Genomic DNA, 15,261 nt, shown 5'->3' on the forward strand with positions numbered 1-15,261 from the left:
TAACTGCGGCTATATTGAAAAAATGTATGTGCGAAAGTGAATACTGCCCCATCATAATTGGGCTCCATCCAAGATTTCGTGAAATGTCCGGAAATTGCCAATACCCAAAGCTTTCTGCTGGGGGCCATCATAGACGGCGAAAACGATAGCTTCAAACCATTCCTTGAATTCCGTCTCTTGCAAGACCTCCAACCAACAATGTGCGACCTCTTCCTTGGGATGCCGAAGAACACCACAGCCGAGAGCGCCCAAGACCAGCCTCCGATGATTGTGAATTGCTGCCATGCGCAGAACGAGTCGCATCTTGCCTTTCGTCAATTCTCGATCCTTTTGGTTCTTATATTTGGGCGGTTTCACGGTCTCATCAAGTGACGGTTGGATCATCGCTGCCATACTGATGATACTGACAATGGGGAGCCACTCAGTCTTTCCCAAATCCATCCAGCGGTGGTCTTTCAGCACGTTTTCCCGAAAGATAACAACGCTCGGCGAGTAAACGGCACCCAGGGGTTCCATGGGATAAAAGTCCGGGTTAAGAGTCGCGCTGAGGGAACTCCGGAAACAGAGCGCTTCTTCTTGAGCCATTACTCCACCCTCCCAACCTCCACCCAGATGCGTCGCGTTTGCCATATTCAGAACGCAGACAGGTGTGGTATCCTTGTGATTGAGGAACTGGGCAGCATTGGCGAGATTGATTGCAGTATCGAAAGTATCCCCTTCTACCACTTTCACCAGCGTTTGCACTTTGGGGCAGTATTTCCGATCCAACGGAGGCACTCCTATAGTCGAATAATAGGTTGCATCGGGCGGAGCTTGGGGCATCAACGTCAAGATGAACGGGATGATGCCTTTCGTCTCTTGTGCGACTTTTCTCAGCTTCAAGCGCTGTTTGGCAACGTCTTCCTCTTCAGTCACCTGTGTTCTGGCCACCTTGACAGCTCGTGGCTTTGCTTGTTTTTCATCTGCAATCACTGCTGTGGATGCTTCAGGCTCATCATTGTCGACATCTGCCGCCCTCTTTCTGCGTGGTCGAGTGACTCTCTGCTGGGTGGAGCTCTCGCCTTGTGTATCCGCCATGGTTTGGGGTGATCTGGATAATGAATCGAGTAATCTATTATTCTTTAAAGAAACAGAAACACCGAGAGACTTGGGAAACTACATTCCTCGATTCCTTTGCATGTCTCTCTTGGGTATATATGTGCATTCTGGCGAAGGTGGCTGCCATTCTGCCGTCTTTAGCCCTCCTGTCAAAGCCTCCAAATGCAACAAAATAAAAAACACAGCTTACTTGCAACCTGAACTGTGTATCGACAAAGAACTTGTAGCACCAGGTCACCAGCAATTCAGTTCAACCTCCAATCGTCAACTAGTTATCTCTTTGTCTCGGCGGGCGGCGAGCTTATCAGCGCCGATTGCGGGGCGGAGCAGCACATCGCCACTATGACAAAGCCGCAATCATAACCAAAGAATGAAGATTATTAGAAATCTAGTCTTGTCTTTCTTTATGTTCACGACCAACATCTAACTTCTTATTCAAATTAATCTCAAGGGGTTGAAGTTCTCTTCTTTGTCGTTGAATCCACCGGGACTGCATGTTTCATTGACGATAAAGAAGTCCAGCCAAAGATTCCCAGCCAAATCCGAAATACTGGTAGCACCTTATCGTTCAGTGGGGGAATTTATCCCTTAGCCACATCCCATCTCCAACAATGAGTGCAATTCTCTCAGCAGACGATTTGAACGATTTCATTTCTCCCGGGGTTGCTTGCATTAAGCCCGTAGAAACACTGCCACAGAAAGAATCCCAGTCAGAGGTATGCCTGTCGATCTCATATGCTATCTCTACAGATCGTCCAATGGGCTGACATGGATTTCTAATTTTGTAGAATCCCTATGAAGTGACAAAGGAAGACAAAATCCAACCAGAAAATCTCCCTCCTGCGCAGATCTCGTTGACCGATTGCCTTGCATGCTCCGGATGTGTCACGAGCGCGGAAGCCGTATTGATCTCCCTGCAATCGCATGCAGAAGTTCTGAATACCCTCGACGCGTACCCGGAATTTCGATTGAGCAACGAAAGTGGTCAGGATGATATCAAGACAACCGAGACGGCTGATAGTGAGAGCCGTGTGTTTGTTGCCAGTGTAAGCCCTCAGGTAAGGGCTAGCCTGGCAACTACATACGGTATCTCAGAGAGGGAGGCGCAATGTATGATTGATCAGTTCCTCAGTGGTTCTCAGGGTCTCAGGGCTGGCGGTAAATTCCACAATGGATTCGCCTGGGTGGTTGACACGAACACCATGCGAGAAGCCGTGTTAGCGCTGACCGCGGATGAAGTCGCCAACTCGTTGACATCTATTGATCCGCTCAACACTCTTCCGAAGCGACCAATCCTATCATCTGCCTGCCCTGGATGGATTTGTTACGCCGAGAAAACACATCCTTTCATCCTTCCTCATTTGTCTCGTCTCAAGTCTCCGCAGGCCTTGACCGGCACACTTCTGAAGTCAGTGTTGAGTAAAGCACTTGGCATTTCGCCCACTCGGATATGGCATCTCGCAATCATGCCGTGCTTCGATAAGAAGCTCGAAGCAAGTCGCGAAGAGCTCACGGATAGTGCATGGGGGCCGACGCCTTCTGAACCACACACCCCTGTCCGCGATGTCGATTGTGTCATCACTAGTCGTGAGCTTCTCACACTGGCGGCATCCAGAGGGATCTCACTCCCAAGATTACCACTGAAACCTTTGCCGAGATCCTATTACTCTCCATTCCCCGATCGGTCCTTGGACTCATTTCTCTTCTCAAAGCGCTCATCGGGCCAAACGGCCGCATCGGGAACTTCTGGAGGCTACCTTCACCATGTCCTCACAACATTCCAAGCTAAGAATCCTGGTAGTCAAATCGTGACGCAGCGGGGGCGGAACGCCGATGTAGTGGAGTATGTGCTCATGTCTCCTGGAGGTGAGCCTCTTTTGAAAGCGGCTCGGTACTATGGCTTCAGAAACATTCAAAATCTTGTCAGAAAGCTGAAGCCTGCACGTGCGTCGAGGCTTCCGGGCGCCAGGCAATCTGCGACTTCAGCAGGTGGAAGTCGACGACAGCTGGCCTCGCGAAATGCAGCCTCAGCCGGGTCGGGCACTGATTATGCATATGTGGAAGTAATGGCTTGTCCCGGTGGTTGTACCAATGGCGGTGGACAAGTGAGAATAGAGGACGCACGGGAAGCTGCCTCGAACATGTCGGTTGAATCCCAGACCGAACCACCCGAGGCTGCACTGAAGCCCACGCCCCATGAACAGCGAGCTTGGCTTGCTCGGGTCGACGAGGCATATTACTCTGCAGATTCGGACTCTGAAGTTCCTGCGACGAGCGAACCAGCATCTGTCATCTCAAGGGATGCCGAGATCCATGGGGTTTTGCAGCATTGGTCAGAGTATATGAACATCCCCCTCTCCAAGTTGGCATATACGTCGTATCGCGAGGTGGAGAGTGACGTTGGCAAAACCCAGACCGGTCCGAACGATACTGCCCGTGTTGTCGAATTGGCCAGTAAGATCGGTGGCGGCTGGTGATTTTGCCTTTTCCTTCTTATTTCATCCCAAGAACTATTCATATACCCGTTTAATTCATGGATGGGAAGAGCGCAGCTATGCATTGGTTTACGAATTATGCCAATGGAGAGATACCCAGCTTGAGACAAGCTCGAGACACCAACGTCGAGATTCATTTTGTATGTTACAGCGGTTGGCTACGGGGAGCCTTATGTATAGGGTAAATATAGACGTATATAGATTAGGGTATAGCCTAACGATGCATTAAATTTCTGACATGTCACTGCGAATGTTCAAGTCATACTATAGGAGATTGACACCTAAGGCAGAAAATATAAGATAGCGAACTAATCCCTATGAGGTTAGTCTATTGTCACCGAACCTTCTATCAAGCTGACAAAGCAACCTAGAGCATTCAAGCAAAAAAGTGACACTATCAGATCCATCTTGCCTCTCTCTCCTCCCAGTCATTCTTCAAGGCTATCTTTCACCCTCAAATCTAAGCAACCTCTCCATAATCCTCCCTAACCATCTCTCAACATATCCGATCACCATGTCTCGCGAAGCCTATCAGGTTCCCTCCCTCGGCGCCCAGAACGCCTTCGGCACTGAGGGCGGTCTCGGTGCCGGCTCCACGGACGGCCCCATTGTCGCCTACCTCTGCGGCGAGTGCAATGCGCGCGTCTCCCTGAAGAGAGGCGACCAGATCCGGTGCAAGGATTGTGGCCACCGGGTGCTGTACAAGGAGAGGACGAAGAGGTGAGTTCTTTTTGCTTTGGGCTTGGGAAGAGTCTGTCGGAGGTATCCTTGGGGAAGTGAAAAGAGTCAGGGGCTGACGTTTATTTTTTTTTCTTTCGCTTGGGTAGAATGGTCCAGTTCGAGGCTCGTTGAGTTGAGTGGGGTGATGGAAATCATCGAACACGGATTTGGAGGAGCCTCGGCCTGTTCTCTTTACGATTGTGATGTGCATTCTGTGGCGCTTCGGAGTTGGTTATTTCGGTGTTGGAACATTTGCGAAAACTGCGTGACAGGTTGTGCAGAGGCAGTTGACAAGGCGAAACGCGATCGCTAGAATATCAAATTGGCGGCAGTCCTACGTTCGAGTCTATGGCTTTTAGCAACTTTAAACAATACCTGTTTTCATGTGGGATTTTTATATGTGCTTGATATGGTTCTTGCGATTCCCATATCCCCCGCTATCCAATATATAACATTTGTCCAGCTTGATCTTTAGACATAACCAAGGATTTAAGAAAAGAGCCCGAAATGGAAAAAGACATCATACATTACACTGCCTGCAGAATGTGCCCACATCTTAAAGTCGGTTCGTGACTTCGACGAACTGTTCCAGGCACTTAAGTGCCGCACCACTTTCGACACACCATCTTGCTCGTCGAATACCTTCCTTCCAGCGTCCGCCACCAGGGCCCCGTTCGGTAATCACCTTACCATCGTCGCCAGGGCCCATGTTACTGGTGTCGGATTCACAGAGACCGGAGGTCACCAGAAGAGCGGCAACATTTATCAACACGAAGGTCAAGATGGGGTCATCCGGAGGGAGCTCATTTCGCAGAATGGTCATGATTTTGGCCGCATTCTCCTTGGGCATCTTTCTCCCATAGACTGCACTCAGAGGGTGAGTTGGCAGACCGAAGTCAGACGGGTGAAGCTGGAAGGTCTCGATCTTGGTCAAAGTACGAGGGACATATTCGTCGTCACACGAACACTCTGCTTCCTTCGAATCATCGTAGGCAGGGTTAGGGTATTCGGAAAGTTTCCAGCAGTTTGTTGGACCTGCACAACTGATTTCATCCAGGTCCTCCGCACCACACACGACAAGAGCCTTCTTGGCTCCACTGGTGCGCAACGCTTCAGCGAAGACGGGGCCCAGGCTTTGATAAGCCACACCGACCACCCGGGCTTCCAGAGCCCAATCGACAGGGTTTGCCAAGGGACCCATGAGATTGAAGATAGTTCGCAGGCCTAATCCTCGACGCACCGGGTTGGCATACATCATACCCGGATGGAAGTTCGGGGCGAAAAGGAAGGCGTAGCTCGTAGCCTCATACACTTGAGGGAGATTTTCGGCATTGACTGCAGAGATCTTCGGGGGAATCGGAGGAATCGCATTCAGGACGTCCGCAGAGCCAGAGAAGGAGGTCTGCGCGCGATTGCCGTGCTTGGCCATCATGAGCAGTGGTGAGGTGATAATCGAGGCAGTCGTCGAGATGTTGAACGTAGAATGTGAGTCACCACCAGTACCAACAATATCGCACTAAGAAGATCGTCACAATCCAGAATCAGCGCGGATATCTCAGCATTGGAAATGCATCGTATACTCACCAAGCCACCATTGTAGTTCCCTTCCTTCCTCCCCCGGGCCTTAATGGCCTTTTCCAGCGATATTTTGTCAATCTGGCTAGCAGCCTCTCTCATTCGAAGGGAGCATAGCGCAATAACTTGGGCATCTCGATCTTTACCTGTAGAATGCAAAAGCGTCAAAAGAGCAGCAGTTTGAATGGCTGATAGACGGTCCTCAAAGATCAATCCAAAAGCTGAAGCGATCTCGGAAGCATCGACCGGGACCTGAGTCGTGGGGTAGGCTAGTTTCTGAAGGAGGGGTGATATTGAGACTTGACCAGGCTTCTGATCGAACTCATGCGCCGACATTTTGATGGACATTCTGTCAATGATGGATTGAATCTTCAATCCTCAAAGCCCCTGAAGGAATCTCAGCTGAACTCAGGGTTAAATAAGGGGGGAGCGTCCATGTTACACACGTTTTGTTGCACAAGCGGAGGAGTCATTGGTACCTGGCAGAATCCCACCGCCCGCAGGTCCGACTATTCCGATTCAGGAACGCAACCCATTGGCTTTCTTCCAGATTTTGGTTTCTTCGCGGTCTTGCAGTTCGTCGATTGACATTTGCGCAGCCGTCGGGATCTTGTTCAATTGCTTTAGAGCTAATTGGATCCTGCCTTTTCCATCACCGAATCAATCCCTGCATTCAATTGCAATAATACGATCCACCATGCCGCCTAGATTACGGCTCACAAATGGCCGCATCTCGCAGTCGTTTCGACGACAGAGACCCGTCTGCCAATTCGAGTTGTCAATCGTTGCTCGGAGTGCAAGCACTGCGGCTACAGCAACTACCCCAGCGCCGTCAATGGAACAGATGACACGGTCCGCTGCTCCGATCGCCAGATACCCTCCCTCTCAGCCTCCATCTCACCGCAATCCCGAGTACCGACGATCACAGCTTCTCCGACAATACACATCGCTAATCCGTACTACCCCTTTGATGGTTCTTTTCCAGCATGACAACCTTCAATCTGTGGAGTGGGCTGCGATCCGACGAGAATTGAGCAAGGCTATGCACAAGGTTGATGAGCAGATTGCTGCCGAAGGACGAACAGCTGCACCACTTGCGCCTCACATCAAGGTGCAAATCGTTCAGACCAGCATCTTCGAAGTGGCTCTGCGTATTGTCGAATACTTCCGCCCTAGCGAGGCCACAGTGGCCAGTGGCAAGCCTCCCAGGGCCGTTGACCCTGTCACACAGACATCCGCCGAGATTCCCCTGTCAGGATCAAGGGACGATCCCGCTCTGAGCCATGACCTCTCCCGTGCGGCTCACGATGCCGTCTTGCATATGAAAGGCAAACATGAACTTTCGTCCCTTCTCGTCGGCCCTATAGCCGTCCTTTCCATCCCGCAGGTGTCGCCAGAGCACTTGAAGGCCGCAATGACGATCCTTGCCCCCAAGGCGATCGGCTTCCCCGCTCCCACTCGCAAGGCCAACCCGGATTGGCACGGACTGTCCGTCCAGAACGGATTGCAAAAGTTGAGCGTGCTGGCTGCGCGGGTAGATGGCCAGGTGTTCGATGTCGACCAGACCAAGTGGGTCGGCAGCATTGAAGGTGGTATGGATGGCTTGCGGTCTCAACTTGTTATGGCCCTGCAGAGCATGGGATCTAGCGTCACAAACGCGTTGGAAGGTGCCGGAAAGAGCCTCTACTTCACTCTTGAGAGCCGGAGGAACGTCTTGGAGGAGGAGCAGAAAGGTCCGGAGGCTGGGGACAAGAATGAATCTTAACGACACAGCACTCCTTGTCTGGTATCTCATGTATAATATTCCTTGTACTTATCTCTCCGATTTCAGAGCACATTACCCGAGTTGAAATCAAAAGCATACATCTGGTAGAATGAGATTCATCTTCATTGCTGGAAAAGAGAATCCAGCCTGTTTCCATCTCTGCGATCGAGGAGCCGATACGGTGGACTTTACGAGATGCTAGTTATCTGTGCAATCCTTGCATGTACATTTACCTGACCCTCATTGTCCGTATCGGGCAACTATTCTAGTCCGAACTCATATACATCATAGTAGCATAGAATATATATCGCCATATACACCTTCCAGTGCAACATCCATACGAGCTGTCATCCGGGATTAAGCACTGTCATCCGAACGCTCCTGCTCCAATCTCATCTGCCTCAACTTCAGTCTGGCATTCATGCCCACAATGCACCGCACCAGATCCCAATCGCCTTCGTGGCCGACCCAGTCCGTGACCAGGATACCCGTAGACCAGTCACCGTCCTCCTTCTCGCTGTGTCTCCGACAAAGATAGTCGACGGTAGCCGGGTTCAACTTGGCAGCGATTTTCTCCGGCCACGTGCCCACCTTCCAGAAATTGCTGGCGCTGAGGAAGTTGACGTAGAACGGATGCGCGCTGGACGCGTCGGGGTCCGGGAGCGCACCGAACGGGTAGCAGTGGCCGCTGGAACGGTCACAGTGCTCTGCTACATACTGGATCTTGAGGTCGATGTTGCTGGTTTCGAGGACTTCGTAAAAGTCCTGGATGCAGATCGGTCCTCCGTTGCAGGTGGCATTCGGGGTATTGTCCGCCCAGTCGCTTCCGTTGATACCCCAACCGCGGCCATTGTGCTCCTCCTTTAGCTCCTCGATGATGTTGAACCGGCGCAGCAAGACGACTTTGCCGCGCACCTCGCCTAGAGTAGGGATCTTGGGCTCCGTGTACCACCGGCTCCCCGGACGCATATAGTGATCACGCAGGATGCGACTGAGTTGTTCATCGGTGTGATTTCCTGGCCCCTCGCGCTTGAGGGAGATGATGAGCGTTTCAGACGGATTGTTGTCGAGGAACTCGTTCACTTCGCGCATCAAGTCCCGGAAGTACTTGTGGCCCGTCAGAGAGATGGGAAATACGCTGTGGACTAGGGCCAGCTCGTCCTTGGACGGGTCTTCCGGATACTGAGGTTGCACACGAATGTCGAAGAATCGAACGCCGTTTTGGAGCTGCTCCCGCGGACCAACCGCTTGACAGCGAACAGAGGGCGCGGCAACATGGCACGTTGGCGAATTGTGGGTGCCTGGGATGGAGAGCGAGGAGAGCAGTGTATTGTCGTTCAGCTCTTTCATCCATGCATGCAGATTGGCCGAGGAGTAGATTGTGAGATGGGACGCGGCAGTGAGATAGATTCCAGTGAAGCCAAATCGGGGTTTGTCGCACAATGCCCGCATAGTGGCCGACTCGGTCGTGGGAACCGGTGTTTGGATCTGGTGCCTCTCCCCCTCAGCTTCAATGACCCAGCGCAGGCGCTCTTTGTCTGAGTTCATGAATGCGCGCAATTCGGTCTGGACCGCCTTGAAAGGTTCCACATGGATGTCGACCTCCTCTGAAGCAAAGAGTTGGTTGTCATCGGTGATCGCAGCCACAGCCGTATTCGTGCGCGTAACATTGTTCAGGATGCGAGTAAAATTTCTAGCCAGAAATTGCATATCATCGTGAGGATCTTTATGTGGATGAAAACGCTCGATGCGCTTGAGCGTTATCGGCGTGGAAGTGAGATTGCGGATCGTCAGATGTTCAGCCACCATTGTATGCAACAATTGAACGCTCAGTCTGAGCGTCTATGTATACCGTGTAGTGAATATCTTACAGGGTCGACGATGAAAGTAGATGATATGGACAGGGAAGTCTTTTTTCAATGGCGGGGATGAAGGAACCCTGCATTCATATCTAGTCCTAGGCGGCTGCTCCTAATAACCTCTTAATCCAGCGGGAGTGCTTGGCTCAGACAAGAGATATCAGGATGCCAGCAGAGGAATACCATCCATTGGCCTAGCGGGTTGGAAGAGCAGCTGGGACCTGGCATTCGTAGTTGCACTAAAGCACGCCACGATGGAACCTGCGCCAATGGTACTTCATGGAATGGTTCGTGTCCTCCACTGTTTGAGATCTCTCCCTGGTGCCTGGGAGTCCTAAAGCCCCTCAAGCCCCTCAAGCCCCTCAAGCCCCTCAAGCCCCATTCGATTGGCATTGACCATCGCGTGGGTCGTTAATTGAAATAGCAAGTCAGCATATACAGCCTGCCCTGGATTTGCAATTGATTGCATTGAATCAGAAAGATGCTTCCCTCAGGCAGTGCCAAGGACGTCTGTATCCTGCTCCGCTGTGCTGATATAATAATGGAATGGTGGGGGCTGTACCGGACCGCAAGCGGAGCAGAAAACGATCGGACTGAAGAGCTCGCAAATTCGCAACCATGGACATTATCAATGCCTATTTCTCAGCAAATGGTTACGTTAAAGATATTCTTTGCAAGGAGAAAGCAGTCTTCCATGTCAATGGCAGGCAGGAGAACAGCAATAGAGGAAAGAAAGTTTTTTGCTCCCACCAGATACTCGTAGGTGCTGAGTACTCACGTAACGGACTTGATTACAGCGCTCTTGGATCCAGCTTTTAAAGACCCTTCAGGACTTAGGCATCTTAACCCCCCTGTAATTATCATGCTAGGTACCCTTGTACAGAGGAAGATGAAGCTAAAAGGCAAGCATGTTTATCTTATCAGGACAAACTGAGTACTCTGAGTCTCTGTAATAACTGTTTAAACCCATAGAGAGAGAGAGCGAGAGGCCGGAGGAATAGACGGACCGAGATAATCGACGATAATGCGGAGTAAATCACGTGAAGGTGATGATGCTCTCGGCTACCATCGGCGGAGGAAGCAACAATGCGGAGAGACCCTTTGCTGCCCTCCTCCTACTAATACTGACTATGCCATGATGCCGCACAGTCATTTTCCCCCAGATGGATATTTCTCCTGCTTTCCTCCCTCATCCACTTGCTTTGTGACCGAATATGAGCTTTTTGCGCTGCAATAGGCCCTTTCTGGGGGCTCTCCGGTCCTCTCGACCCCAAAGAACACTCCCCATCACTCAATTCCCAACAACATCGTCATTCAGGCGGAACTTTCATGCTGCCTTGCCGCTGTGGGGGGTCAGATCTCAAATATTGAAGGATGTAGGAGAGGGTATGGCTATGTTTTCTTCACGGCCTTCTATTTGCCATGCAATTGCTTATCTGAGTCTTCTATACAGGGATCACGGAGGTCCAAATAATCCAGTGGTATGTCGAGGAAGGCGCCCACATTGAGGAATGGAAGCCATTATGTCAATATCAATCCGACAAAGCAGTTGATGATGTGAGTCACTCTTAGATCCCCTGATTTGTCCCCGTTCGACTATTGACGAGTTCAGATTACTTCGAGGTACGCAGGGGTGGTCAAGAAGCTTCACTTCCAGGCAGATGACACTGTCCCTACAGGGAAGGTCAGTATACTCCCACCCCATGTAACTAGGTCAATCCATCTAATGGAAATTTCACCCCCAGGCACTCTGTGAAATAGAAGTCGAAGATGGAAAATATCCAGAGGAGCATAACGCTGCGGAGGCAACCCCAGAGCCCGTTCAACCCTCTGTTATAATCGCGGATACTCCCTCGGAACAATCGGCAGAATCTACCCCATCATCCTCGTCCAAGTTGGATCCTATCGGAGCTGTCAATGAGCCCCCACGGTCAAAGTATGCCACTCTCGCTACCCCAGCGGTACGTGGGCTGTTGAAGACACTCAATATCAATATCCTAGATATCAGTGGAACTGGCAAGGATGGCCGTGTACTCAAAGAGGACGTCCACAGGTTTGTTGCCGGTCGTGATGCTGCAGCTGAAGCGCGGTCTGCGATCACACCTAGTCAGCAAACGGAAACAACGGTGAACCTGACGCCTATCCAATCGCAAATGTTCAAGACCATGACCCGTTCTCTCACTGTCCCACATTTCCTCTACGCGGATGAACTCAACATCAACAATATTACCGCCATGAGGAAGAAGTTGGCCAGCGATCCTAGAGATCCCAAGAAAGTCACCTTCCTCTCATTTGTCATCAAAGCGGTGTCCCTGGCGCTCAATGAATATCCACTTCTCAATGCCAAAGTCGATATGAGCAACCCCGAAAAACCGAAACTTATCATGAGACCCAAGCATAACATTGGAGTCGCGATGGATACTCCGCAGGGACTGATTGTCCCAAATATCAAGGATGTCGGAAATCGAACAATTCTGGAGATTGCATCAGAAATCTCACGCTTGAGTGCGCTTGGAAAGGATGGAAAACTCACACCTGCGGATCTCAGTGGTGGCACCATTACCGTTTCCAACATCGGTAATATCGGCGGCACCTATGTAGGACCAGTGATTGTACCAACTGAGGTGGCCATCTTGGGAGTTGGAAAATCAAGAACGGTACCTGTCTTTGACGACGTCGGGCAGGTCACAAAAGGTGAGCTCGTGAATTTCAGCTGGAGCGCAGACCATAGAGTTGTGGATGGTGCAACTATGGCAAGGATGGCCACGATGATTCGCGAGTTCATTGAATCACCTGAGCTGATGCTCCTAAATATGAGGTAGAGCAGATACATATCTCATTCCTCTAAGCTCTAGACAAAGGTGGTATACAACGCTTGAATCTTGTATAGATGTCACATATTGATGCAATAGCGATCATTCTCTTGCTTTTCTTTGGTAGAGTGCAGGGGTGGATGTCAAATGCATGATGTATGTAGGCGCCTGAGCCCCGCATACTCCTTATATTTTCCAACTCACTTTCCAAGTCTCTATTTTCCAGCTCCTCCTTCCTCTCTCTTTCCCAACGAAATCTTCAAGTTTCTCCTCGTTCCTCCCTTCTTCTTAGCGTGTCTCACAGTCATCACGATGGGCACACGTGGACTCGTCTTCGTTCGCTGCCGTGGCAGATACTTCGCCTATTACAATCAGTTTGACAGCTACCCCGAGGGCCTTGGGGTTGCTATTGTGCAGCAGATCCCTGAAAACTACGGCGAATATTCCAGTAAGATAACTGGCAAAATGGGTTTTCTTCTTTCAATATCTTCCTGTGCGTCTCCTGATATGGTGTTCCATAGAATGGCTGAAATGGATGAGAGGCCTATATGGACGTATCTCGCAGTACTTCGAAGAGCACATTCTCACTGTCAATGTCGACTCCCTCCCTGATACAATGAGCCCAAACGAGCAACGTGCAAAGACTTATCGGGATGTCGATGACCGGCTACAATATGCTCCCCTTCAATTTCTTTGTCCTCTGGTCAGAGGTTCCATGATCATTTGGAATTATATCATAGACCTTGATCAAGAGATATTTACTGTTCAAGAAGGAGCTCACTTCAAGCTAGCTAAGATGCCCCACGCAGGCGACTGGGGTGCCTTGCTCACTTTTGTTAACCAGCGCATGACCCTCAAAGATTACACTCCCAAGGATGTCATTGCGGATATCTTCTGTCAACCGAACATCAACCCCAAGTGGAAAGCTATGCGCAAAGCCCTTACAATAGAGTTGATCCCAGGGGTTGATTTTGTCACGAAGATGAACCGAGCTTTCGGCAAAAGCATGGCATCCTTGTTTGATCTTTCTTTACAAACGCTGCCAGCCCATGCACATTTCTTGCTGACCGCGTGCTACAGGACCTGCAGAGAATACCTGAGCCTTGTGAACAATTGGGAGCCTGAATGTTTCGTCTTCAGGGAGCTTGCCTTCGCCGTACTCTCGTTAGCTGCGGGGGAAGTGTACTTTGAATGCCCTGACGTTCTGAATAGCAACTATCGATCAGAGGGCTATTTCCTGATTCCCGACTCCAAGATCTACAGGCCCCAGTCAAGGCTCCTTCCACTCTTCTTGCATGAACGTCATCTTCCTGGAGTCGAGCCTGGCTCAGCACCAAAGAGCCCCACGTTCTGGTTCCACAATATTCTTGTCCATCTCACTTCCAGACTTGATTTGGCTGATGTCGAGGAGTCGTCGATTGTAAACATAGTCCACTACGGCCTCGATCAGGGACTTAAAGAATTTCGTGCTATAGTGTTTTCAGTCTTGGACGTTATCTTTATTCATGTGCAGAAGGGGCATGATGGCAAGCCATATGTCAAAAGATCCCGTATAATGTCTCTGTTTGAGTCTTATGGCACATCCACAGCATACATCATGACAACACCTCGTTCGAGTCCCAAAACGCCCAGCCAAATCAGAAATTCAGACGAGCCAGTAACCAAGAAGGGTACTGCTCTGGAGGAATCGAATGAACCACAAATAGATGGTTGTCCCAACTTTATCCTGATGTACCACTTTCTCCATGCGGCTACGACTGAACGACTTGCGGGCACAAAATCTCTTGTGTTTCCCAATGAGATAATGTCTACGATTATGGAATACTCGGATGTACTGACTTATCATACTCTCGCAAAATCGTCGGCTTTTTGCTACGAGCTGAGTCGTCGCAAACTCCAACTGAACGATGACTATGCCGTTGTCGGAAGTGGCGTGGAGCCCAATGTCTTTGTCTTAGAAGACCTTCGTTCGGGGGCACGGGTTCATTCTGAGCTCAGAGTGCTTCGTAATGACCGGCCCTGGTGCCGAGAGGAAGGTGGAATGACTTTAAATCCTGTCATCGGGGTCACGGATACGTCCAGACTAAGTATCATAAGCTATGTGACTCTTCACATGTCGGTTGCGACAGCCAAAGATCCAATTTTCTTGAGAAAAGAGAGAACCTCTTCTCAGTGAGTAATATAGCACATATATAAGGAATGCATAGATCTAATTTCACACAAATCTCGAAACAGGCTGTCACCGAGACTCAATGACAATGATGCTCTGATCTTCAAGGCACCAGCTCACTCAAATCTTGAGACTTTCGAAATTGAATGGAGACGTTATTTCAGCCATCTAATGACACGCTCAAGTGACCCCGACCATTATAGCTTGACTTCTGATATTCAAAATAAACTTTACCGCTGTTTGCTACCCCCTGGATACCGAGAATTAACGATGCTCTCTGTCCATCTGTTCTTGCGCCATGGACGGGACGAAACGACAGAAGAATGGAGGATGACTCTACAATTCATCGCACGTCAACTTTTAGTATTACAAGCGTGCGAAGATTCTCCATCTCGTGGCTGGGGCTATCCGGTCATTGTCGCGTTTTCGACAAAAGTGAAGCTCTTCTACTACGTTTTTCATCGCCTTGATCCACCTAGTGTTGCTCCAAATGCGAAATCATATACTGTTGAGATAGCAGCCCGTTGTACTGATCCAGATCCTGGCTGCCGGCTGGTACAGCTCATCGCGAGAGACGATCCGATTGATTTGAAGAACGACGATGATGGCAGGCTGGAGTTTGAGAACTGGGTCATGATGTTCTGCAAGAACAGGAGACTTCATTATAATCCGTTTACTGAGGAGTTAGCAGAGCCCAGCGAGGAAGCATCCGGTGGAGATAACAACGAAGATGGCGGAAGAGCTGGACATGAGGAGAACGAGTAGT

At 50.2% G+C, this 15,261-nt stretch overlaps 8 protein-coding genes across 8 annotated transcripts, besides 1 other annotated feature; 5 read left to right on the top strand and 3 right to left on the bottom strand.

Moving 5' to 3' along the window:
* Positions 1 to 51: 51 nt before the first annotated feature.
* ACLA_050980 (uncharacterized protein) lies at positions 52 to 1,077 on the bottom strand (the record flags this gene model as incomplete). Its single annotated transcript, XM_001272051.1, has 1 exon — positions 52 to 1,077. One exon carries the CDS (start codon positions 1,075 to 1,077, stop codon positions 52 to 54), a length of 1,026 nt encoding a protein of 341 aa, XP_001272052.1.
* A 632-nt stretch (positions 1,078 to 1,709) lies between these two features.
* Positions 1,710 to 3,575, top strand: nar1 (iron-sulfur cluster assembly protein NAR1; the record flags this gene model as incomplete). The annotated part of the gene is made up of 2 exons (XM_001272052.1): positions 1,710 to 1,814; positions 1,887 to 3,575. 2 exons carry the CDS (start codon positions 1,710 to 1,712, stop codon positions 3,573 to 3,575), a joined length of 1,794 nt encoding a protein of 597 aa, XP_001272053.1.
* A 532-nt stretch (positions 3,576 to 4,107) lies between these two features.
* On the top strand, positions 4,108 to 4,445 carry ACLA_051000 (Rpo12/RPC10 RNA polymerase subunit family protein; the record flags this gene model as incomplete). Its single annotated transcript, XM_001272053.1, has 2 exons — positions 4,108 to 4,313; positions 4,421 to 4,445. The coding sequence occupies 2 exons, from the start codon at positions 4,108 to 4,110 to the stop codon at positions 4,443 to 4,445; spliced, it is 231 nt and encodes a 76-aa protein (XP_001272054.1).
* Positions 4,446 to 4,869: 424 nt separating this feature from the next.
* Positions 4,870 to 6,236, bottom strand: ACLA_051010 (anthranilate phosphoribosyltransferase; the record flags this gene model as incomplete). The annotated part of the gene is made up of 2 exons (XM_001272054.1): positions 4,870 to 5,829; positions 5,898 to 6,236. The coding sequence occupies 2 exons, from the start codon at positions 6,234 to 6,236 to the stop codon at positions 4,870 to 4,872; spliced, it is 1,299 nt and encodes a 432-aa protein (XP_001272055.1).
* Positions 6,237 to 6,585: 349 nt separating this feature from the next.
* ACLA_051020 (mitochondrial 54S ribosomal protein uL10m) lies at positions 6,586 to 7,653 on the top strand (the record flags this gene model as incomplete). Its single annotated transcript, XM_001272055.1, has 1 exon — positions 6,586 to 7,653. One exon carries the CDS (start codon positions 6,586 to 6,588, stop codon positions 7,651 to 7,653), a length of 1,068 nt encoding a protein of 355 aa, XP_001272056.1.
* Positions 7,654 to 8,010: 357 nt separating this feature from the next.
* Positions 8,011 to 9,462, bottom strand: ACLA_051030 (phosphatidylinositol-specific phospholipase C; the record flags this gene model as incomplete). The annotated part of the gene is made up of 1 exon (XM_001272056.1): positions 8,011 to 9,462. The coding sequence occupies one exon, from the start codon at positions 9,460 to 9,462 to the stop codon at positions 8,011 to 8,013; it is 1,452 nt and encodes a 483-aa protein (XP_001272057.1).
* A 387-nt stretch (positions 9,463 to 9,849) lies between these two features.
* Positions 9,850 to 9,891: a microsatellite.
* An 835-nt stretch (positions 9,892 to 10,726) lies between these two features.
* Positions 10,727 to 12,334, top strand: ACLA_051040 (putative 2-oxo acid dehydrogenases acyltransferase; the record flags this gene model as incomplete). The annotated part of the gene is made up of 4 exons (XM_001272057.1): positions 10,727 to 10,898; positions 10,966 to 11,069; positions 11,125 to 11,196; positions 11,258 to 12,334. The coding sequence occupies 4 exons, from the start codon at positions 10,727 to 10,729 to the stop codon at positions 12,332 to 12,334; spliced, it is 1,425 nt and encodes a 474-aa protein (XP_001272058.1).
* A 303-nt stretch (positions 12,335 to 12,637) lies between these two features.
* On the top strand, positions 12,638 to 15,260 carry ACLA_051050 (uncharacterized protein; the record flags this gene model as incomplete). Its single annotated transcript, XM_001272058.1, has 3 exons — positions 12,638 to 12,773; positions 12,847 to 14,497; positions 14,561 to 15,260. 3 exons carry the CDS (start codon positions 12,638 to 12,640, stop codon positions 15,258 to 15,260), a joined length of 2,487 nt encoding a protein of 828 aa, XP_001272059.1.
* Position 15,261: the final 1 nt, after the last annotated feature.

The sequence above is a fragment of the Aspergillus clavatus genome, genomic scaffold (genome assembly GCF_000002715.2).
Source record: "Aspergillus clavatus NRRL 1 1099423829800 genomic scaffold, whole genome shotgun sequence".
Taxonomy (NCBI): Eukaryota; Fungi; Ascomycota; class Eurotiomycetes; order Eurotiales; family Aspergillaceae; genus Aspergillus; species Aspergillus clavatus.